The 8,725-nt window shown below is 51.7% G+C and overlaps 1 protein-coding gene across 1 annotated transcript; it reads right to left on the bottom strand.

The window, feature by feature from the left end:
- Nucleotides 1-4,350: 4,350 nt before the first annotated feature.
- On the bottom strand, nucleotides 4,351-8,398 carry SPACA3 (sperm acrosome associated 3). The gene is made up of 4 exons (XM_030297056.1): nucleotides 8,135-8,398; nucleotides 7,150-7,308; nucleotides 6,672-6,750; nucleotides 4,351-4,417 (listed from the first exon to the last, which is right to left on the bottom strand). Exons 1-4 carry the CDS (start codon nucleotides 8,319-8,321, stop codon nucleotides 4,351-4,353), a joined length of 492 nt encoding a protein of 163 aa, XP_030152916.1. The 5' UTR covers nucleotides 8,322-8,398.
- Between the last annotated feature and the right edge of the window lie 327 nt (nucleotides 8,399-8,725).

The following is an 8,725-nucleotide window of genomic DNA, read 5'->3' as shown; positions in this document are numbered from 1 at the left end:
GAGGTGTTCAGTAAGGGCTGGACCCCATCTGACCAGGCCAGCTTCCCACTCTGGAAGCTTCAGGCCAGTGCCTGGAGTGGAAAGAAAATAGGTGTACCCAGCTGAGATGGCGAGTCTCCCAGGCAGAGCACAGGAACCCAGCTCAAGAAGAGAGCTTGGCAGAATCCCCCTCAGCTGCCAGGAGTCTCTGCCTGCTTCAGATGTACCTCCAGGTAGAGAAGAGATAGCACCTTAGGGAGCCACTCATCTTCTGGAGCATTCATCCCACTCAGCACAGAAGATCTAGAAAATCCCATGTCCCATTAGTCTCCTGGAGCCACACTAGTCAAGAATGAGCTGACTTGGACTAAAAAAAGGGAAAATAACGTACTTCATTCTCCCTGCTTTCTGTAGAAATCTCTGCCACCTTGTCCAAACCATTCCCCTTCTCCTTCTGCTTCCCCTTCCCACAGTCTCCCATCTTCTCCTCCTCTGTCTTAGCAAACTGTTGAGGACATGGCGCAGGCTTCCCAGGTATGCCCCAGATCCCAAGATAGGCAGGACATATGCTTACCATTCCTCCCCAGGTGGACCCCCAGAGCTCAGGGAAACCAAACAAGGGGCCACTATTTCTTAGCGCCCCCCCTCCACCCTGCTGTGCCAGGCCCTGTACTAGGTGCCACACTGCTCTATATTATGCGATCGACACAGTATTGCAAGGTGGCCTTTATCAGCTCTTCTGGCCCCTGAGGAACACTGAGGCTCAGAGAGGTGGAGTGACTTTCTCAGGGTCAGGCAGCGAAGATAAAAGAGGGGGCAGGGGGAACACTGTGCCAGCTCTTCCCAAATCATGCTGAACTCTGTCTATAAGACATAGCCAAGGGGGAAGTAAGTGGCATTTGGATGAAAAGTGGCCAGGGTGGTCCCCCTGAGAGGTAGAAAGTCTCCCCAAGGGGGCTCAGGAGGGGCAGCAGGTCCATCCTGAGGGATGTCTAGGGCCTGACACATAGCTGGTGCTTAATACCATTGCATGAATTGCTGCTCTCTTGAAAGGTATCAGGGCTCATTCATTCACTGATTCAGCAAACATTAGCTGACCACCTACCATTCATTCTTTCATGCATCAGTCATGCATTCAACAGGTTCATTCATGCACTGAGAACCCACTATGTGCCAGCCACTATTCCAAGTGCTGGAAATAGAAGGAACAGACCCATCTCCTGCCCTCATGGTGTTTACAATCTAGTATAAGGAGATTGAAAAAGGATGTATGTAAATTCACACGTGCATGAAATCATCTCAGACAGTAATACACGCTACGGAGGTAAGACAGTGACAGGAGGGGAGAGGAGTTTCCTTCAGCTACAGGGGTCAGAGAAGTCAATCTGAGGAAGTGAGATGGAGACAAGAGCTGGTGGAAGAGAAAGGAATAGCCATGCAAAGATCTGAGGAAATGGCATTTCAGGAAGACAAAGGGCAGGTGTGAAAGCCCTTCTTTGAAAACAAGCCTATTGCCTCAAAGGACAGCATTGATCAGCTGGAGTGTAATGACGGGGAAGAGTGGCAGGGGCTGGTGACAGATATGAAGCAGCATGCTACACCCAGGGATGCCAGGGATGCGAACCAGCCACAGCAAATTTTCTGAACAATTAAGAGATGATGTATAGGTGTTGGCTGAGCCGGCCTCGTGAAAGATCTTGTGTACCAAGCCGAGAAACTTGGTCTTTAACCTAAAGGTGAGAAAAGTCACTGTGGCCAGAATGCAAGGGAGTAACAGGGTGGAAAGCTCACTGGAAGGGAGGAGGCGGGATGGCAAGGGACATCCTCACAAGGCCAAATTGCAGTCATCCTAGGAAAAAAGTGCCAAGGGCTTGAGTTTAAAATAGTGGTATCTGAGATGGAAAGAAGGGACAGTTTTCAGATATATTAAAAAGGTAAAAGAGGGGCATCTGGGTGGCTCAGTAGGTTAAGTGTCTGACTCTTGATTTCGGCTCAGGTCATGATCTCATGGTTCGTGAGTTCGAGCCCTGTATTGGGCTCTGTGCTGAGAGCTCGGAGTCTAGAGCTGCCTTGGATTCTGTCTCCCTCTCTCTCTGCCCCTCCTCCCCCTCAAAAAAGTAAAATAAAATAAATTTAAATTTAAATTTAAATTTAAATAAAAAGGTAAGACAGACTGGACATAATGAACAATGGAATGTGGGGCGAGAATGTGATGTGGAAGCAGGGAGATGCCAGGACATAGCCTGGTTACTGTCCTCAACCTGAGCACATCACTTAGAAATTGAAACTTCCAGGTTAAATATAGACCATTTACCCCTCATGCACAGATGAGGGCTCTCTCCCGGATTCTTCTCTTCCGTCACTACCTGCTCCTGGTCCACCACCAGGCCTCCAGGATCCTTTGTCCAAGCCTGACCACTTCCCAGTCCCATTTTTAGGGACCCCAAGGCCATAACACCAGCCTAGAGCCTCCAAGTCCTTTTAACAACTCTTGCATCTATCCGAGGGCCTCACTACCCACTCCAGAGTGAATGGCACTCAGTGGAGCAATCAACTGATTGCAAGCAGCAGAAACATAAAGTGAAGTTGAAATAGACTGTATGAATCATCCAGAGATAATGGGCCAAGGGTCTCCAGCCAGGTGAGCAAGAGAGCAGACTTCAGGTGACCCAGAACAACCACCTCTCTGCAAAGTACAATGACCTAAGAGCACACATGGAATCATGTTGACCTGGGTACAAATTTATCTCTCCTGTCTCCTTATCTGTAGAATGGGGATAACAAGGAGATCCCCATCATAATAATTGCTCTAGGGTCTAGATTCAGTGATGCATGGCACATGGTAGGCACAGTGTTGCTTTGATACTAAAAAGAGAGCAGTATCTCCCTACGACTTAATGAGAATGTATCCGTTCATCACTGATCCCCCAGACCCCCAACTCCCAGCAAGGACTTTCTCCTTCACCACTGTCCACTTGTGTGAGTAACCCTCAAGCTTTAGCATCACCTTGACTTGGAGTCAAAAGCTCCCCTGGGGAGGTGGGACACGAGGCAGGGCCAACTATACTCTGGTGATGCGAGCAACCCAACACGAGGCCAGCAGCGGACAGGAGACTGGCCTGCCTCACCAACTGTGGAACTCAGACACCCTCTGCTGTTTGCTGACCAGTGGATTTGGAGATGGCAGGTTGGTAGGGAGGGGCGGTCAACATCCCAGTCATCTCTTCTCCCTGGGAGACGCCAACCGTGCAGAGAACTGCAGGGTTCTCTGAGTCCTTTCCAGAAGAATCTACAGTCTCAACTCAGGGCTCAAACTCTCAGACATCACCTCAGATACTTCTCTTGCCACCACATCCACAGTGATCCTGAGACTCTGCCCACCTTCCTCCTTCAGACACATCCATCCTGAGGACTCTGAGCTCGAGGTGAATGGGAGACAGCGCCGCCTCCTTCAGAGCTTCCCACATATTGAGGAAAGCAGAGAAGTATGGTGTGCTGCCTGAAAGCCATCCACACCCTCCACCCAATCCTCCAACCTCCCAGCAAGGGTCAGCAGGGCAAGGGGTAACTTCCTTACCCAGGCTGGGGTGGCCACCAGCACTTGAAGTTCTTGCCACTAGAGGACACTGGAGAGCAAGGTGAGAACCTAGCTGAAGCCCAGGGTGGTGGTCTCCACTCACCACCCACCACCCCTCCATGGCTTCTGCCAGTGTGTTAACAGTCACCAACTGGAGGGCCAGGGCACTGTGGCCACCCCTGTGACCAGAGTCACAGAAAATAAATGTCCCAAGGACCCTCCCAGATAAGCCAGGGGTACACCACACCAGACCCGGGTAAGGTTACCAGATAAAATATAGGACACCTAGCTAAGTCTGAGTTTCAGGTACATAACACACAGTTTTTTAATATAAGTGCATTCCATGCAATATTAGAAACACACATGTTGTAAAATATATTTGTCGTGTATCCAAAATTCAAATTTAACTCAAGCATCGTGTTTTGGTTATCGTTTTTTGCTTAGCTAAATCTGGCAAACCTAGATCCAGGTAGAGGGTCTAGGAAACTCTACCAGGCATGGGCAAGGGAGGCACTGACCCCCTCCTCCGCCCCCCCCGCCAGGCCTCCAGAAATGGAAGCAAGACTTCCATGGTAGGCTTTCTGGAGCCCACCTGCAGCCCAGCCCAGCTGGACGGTGAAGAAACCCTGAGATGCTCTGGCTCTGACATGCCATCAGGAAACACAGTGATAGCAGAGAACCACACTTGGGTTAAACCACTCTTTATTGGTTGGCTTGTCTTCCCAAGCCTGGGTCAGAGACCACACCACATCTCCCAGCCTGCTGTGCGTGGCCCGGTCCATCCACAGAGGATCCTACAGGTCACAGCCATCCACCCAGTCCTTGAGGTCCTTGCCCTGGCAGTGATGCCTCCAGGCCTCCCTGAGGGTGAGGGATGGGGAAGAGGAGAGACCAAATCAGCTGCAGCCTTTAGTCCCTGCTCAGAGAAGAACAGGAAGGAAGTGTGGGCTCTAAACCAGAAGTGAGGTAAGGAAAGGGGCTAGAAAGGGAAAAAGGGACAAGTAAACCCCATTAACTAACAAAGAAGGGGTAAAAAGGGACGACAACAGCCCTTAAAAAGTCATCTGTCTAGGCTCCTTATTTTACCAATAGAGATACAAGGTAATTTGTTCAAGTTCACCCAGAAGGCAGGGGCAAAGGCCTGGACTCCTGGCGTCCAGAGCCCTAGTCCAGTGCTCTTTTCTTACACCATGCTCCTTCTGCTGACAGTAATGCCACCTTACAAGCGTACAGCCCTTTACAGTCTACATAACACTGTCCTATCCCTCACTCATTTGTCTGCACTCCCCCACCCTCGGCAGCCCTACAACATGGATTAAGCAGGTATCATGTTCCCTATACTCCAGATCAAACACTGAGACTCAGATGTAAATTACTTGCCCAAGATCCGTAGCTAGTAAATGACAGAACTATAGCCACAGCCACGTCTCTTTGGCTACCGGTTCTGGTCTTTCAATTGTTGGTAACTATAGTTTACGGGCTCTTTCAGGACCATTACCTTGCTCCTGCCTCACATTAGCATCTTGAAGAAGGAAGATAAACAAGATCCTGGGGTGCTGCAGTCCCAAGTTGTCAGGGGTTCCAAGCTTTGGTAACTCCACGATGTCAATGTCAAAGAGCCCAATGACCAATTGTGCCCCTAAAGGGCCTCTATAGATCCATCAATGAAGTGTGGTCACCTGGCTCGTTTGTCTCTCCCATTAGACTGTGAGACCCTCAAAGACAAAGACTTGGATCTCAGCCTCTCTGAAGCCCAGCACCCAGCACAGAGCCTGGCACTCTCAGTATGTGCAGGTGAAAGAAATAAACCGTCTCTTTCTACTTTCTGGAACCACAGCCTGTTATTAGCCTCAGCCACATCTCAGGGGTGATACCTGACATCAATTTACTCCCAGTGCATAAAAGAGCTGTTCTTTCCTTTAACCCAAAAGGACCCATGTCTTCCATCCCAGGGTGGGGTATCCAAGGCCTCAAACCCTTAGACTCCTGCCGAGCCTGCACTCACCCTTCCTGACCTTGTAGCTGTGTGTTATGTCCTGCCGATCCTGCCCCACTCCAGATTCCGGTCCTGGAATGTCAACTGTTCCCAGGCCAACACATCTCCAAAGCTGTAGCCATTGTCAAGGCACATCTTGAACCTTCTTTAGATTCACAGTCATTTCTACCTTGTCCTCTCCCTCACTGCCACATATCATCTGTCCCCATGCCTCCTCCACAGCCCTCCTAGCCAACCCCCCTCCTGTCCATCACCCCTTCAACTGTCCTAGTGCAGACCCTGGATCTCTCACCTGGATTGCTGCAAAGGCTTCCCCACCATCCCCCTACCTCTAGTCTCTCTCCCTTCCCTCCACTCCTGGGCTGACATTCACTGCCTCCCAGACTGCTTTACCTGCCTTGTGACAGTCACATCTGTCTTTAGTTCCGGGGCTGCGGCCACCTAGTGTATTTCACCCTCCCCACATTACACCCCTGCTGGTCTCTTATCCAGAAACGCGGGGAAAGGGAGGTTGGAGACTAAGCAGTGAGACCCCCATCAGAGAAGGCTGTAGGGCACTGCCTCAGACGCCACTCTGCGAACCAAAGATCTAGTCCAGTGCCCCATGAGATGCTCATCCAACTCCCTTGCCTGTGAGGATGGTGGCTGCAAAGGCCATCTTGTGGGAAACAGGCAGGAAAAGAGAAAGTTGACAGGATGAGGCTCCTGGGCGCCCACCCATGCTTCAAGCAAGGAATTGCTTCCTTGATCCGTCATGCATCTTGGGCTTTTCTACCAAAGTTAGTTTAGATGAAGATGCCACAGTTAAAGAAGCAAACAGACGGACAAGGTTGGCTAGACCCGGGTCTGGCGGACCTGTAGGCAGGCACCCTAACATAGGCACATTTTGGGAGAGCCAGGCTTGTCTCCATGAGCTGCAGTGAATTCCTCACCCTCCCTGACACTCAGCGTGTTGTCCGTAAATAGCGATCTCTATGGTCGAAAGTCACGTGCAAAGTATATTGTGAAACCAGGGAACGGTGGCCAAGACAAAGTGAACACTCAGAAAAGAAACTTCCCTCTTGCTGTCCACTAGTCCTGGCCACATCACCCAGGGGGGTTCCAGACCACGTCACTTACCAGCTGGCCAGCCCCTGGGGCTGTTGAGCTATCTTCATGGCACAGATGACAGTGTCCTTAAGGTTAGGATTCAGCAAGTCTGGGGTGGGAGGCAGAGAAACATGATGAGGGAACAGGGGACAGAGCTAGACATCCACACTCTGTTTCTCTCTCTCTTACACACACACACACACACACACACACGCCTTCCACAATCCTAAATGCAATCCTGTCTCTCAATCCCTGGCACTGTATCACTCCCCTCCCCACATTCCTATATCTCTCAGAACAGTCTCCCATCCGGGACCCCAAATCAGATTCATGGAGGACCCAGGCTCATCACTTGCCCCATCCCACTCTCCTTGAGAGGCCCAGAGGGTCTCCCACTCAGATTCCCACTCAGAGATAAAGGCAAGGGGAGCAAACCACCCCAGGAAAGAAGCAAAGGCAGGTGCAGAGGCCTGGCCTCAGGCAGCCCCAAGCTCAGGCCCAACCCTACCGGAGCAGTACATCTGGCACCAGTTGGGGACATCTGTGCTGAGATTTTTGCACCACTTCCGGCTGCTGATCTGGAAGATGCCATTGTTGGTGCTCCCATCGGCTTCATGGTCCACAGCAGCTGTATTGAAGCCACTTGTGAAGTAAGCAAGACAGACCCCTGCATAGGGTGGAGACGCGGGCCTGAGGGTCAGATGACTGAGGCCAGCACAGACCAGGACACTCACGGTGCTGACGCCACACAGTAGCTCCTCCGAGCCTCAGCTCCTGCTTCAAGGTGGTCAGGGCTGCTGGCCTCCCGCCTACTTTGCAAATGACTCCATCAAGGCTCAGGGGAGCAAGTGACTCACTCAAGGTCACCACAGCTACCAAAGAGCAAGAGTCGAGACTGTTCCCTCAGGCCTCCTGACTCCTAGAGCAGCCTCCCTGCTACCTTACCACTCAGCACACAGTGGGGCCCAAGAAATCTTTGTGGGCTGAATGAACAAGAAAGAGCCAGATCTTTAGAGGCAAGACGAGGAAGACACAGGTGAGCTAGCAAGGAGGCAGGCAATAGAAAAAAAAACAAAATGAGTCCAGATGTGGCTGGACTTCACAGCTTCCCAAAAATCTACCAGCAGCTTGGAAAGTTTGGTTTTACTGGTTTGCTCAGTCTACCCTAAAAGTCAATGGGACTATCCTATCCTCTTGGCGGCCATTATGATTAGGGTACTAAGCTATTCTGTTCCCGTGGCAGGTGACCTTAGCAGCAGGGGTAGAGGATGAAGGAGAATGCTCACCGGGTTGCTTGTGGCCTGCCTCTAATGTATCGAACTTGTGCTGAGTGTCACCTACCCATCATAGAACATTTGATGTCCAAAGGAGAGCTGAAGCTCGGAAAACTGCCAAGGCCACACTCCCTGAGTGAGAGCGGGGAGGGAGGCTAGGAGGAAGGGGAGGCACCTGGGGGGAGCCTGGGGCAGCGTGGAAGGGAGAGGGGTTCTCACAGTCAGCCATGCTGTATCCCCGGTATCCCTCCATGCCGAAATCCTGGAGGGCTCTGGCCAGCTCACAGCGACTGTAGACCTTGGCCTGGCCGGAGGTGAGCAGGCAGCTGAGCAGAGTAGCAAAGGCCAGCAGCATGATGCCCGGCGGGCACAGTTGCCTCCTGGGGGCCCAGCTCCTGGCTTCCATGCACAGCCCCTGCCACGCTGGCTCACAGCTAGGTTTTGAGATGGCAGACAGCTCAACAGCCGTGGCCGTCCAGTCACAGAAGGTTACCCTTTGGAAGAAAAAGAAAACCAGGGCCTGAGCGTACCTGGGGAAAGGGGCAGAAGGCTCCGACATTGCAAATCAGCTCCCCTGCGGCCCTGACGAAGCATCAGCCACGCCTCTGAGATTCGAGATCCAGGAGAGGGTTCCCTAAGGCCATCTCCTCTCCATCTTGCTCTGTCCTTTCCCCAGCAGCTGAGAGGGGAGGCCACATGGGGAAGAACATGAGCCTATTTGGAGCTCCATACCACCTGCCAGGCATGATCGAATCCCAAAGCCCTGTGTTACACAACTAGGAAGGGGCAAAATTTGGAATGAGACCAAAG

Source organism: Lynx canadensis, chromosome E1, assembly GCF_007474595.2.
Source record: "Lynx canadensis isolate LIC74 chromosome E1, mLynCan4.pri.v2, whole genome shotgun sequence".
Lineage (NCBI taxonomy): Eukaryota > Metazoa > Chordata > Mammalia > Carnivora > Felidae > Lynx > Lynx canadensis.
Note: the sequence above shows the minus strand (reverse complement) of the source record. Positions and strands in the feature narration are given on the sequence as shown.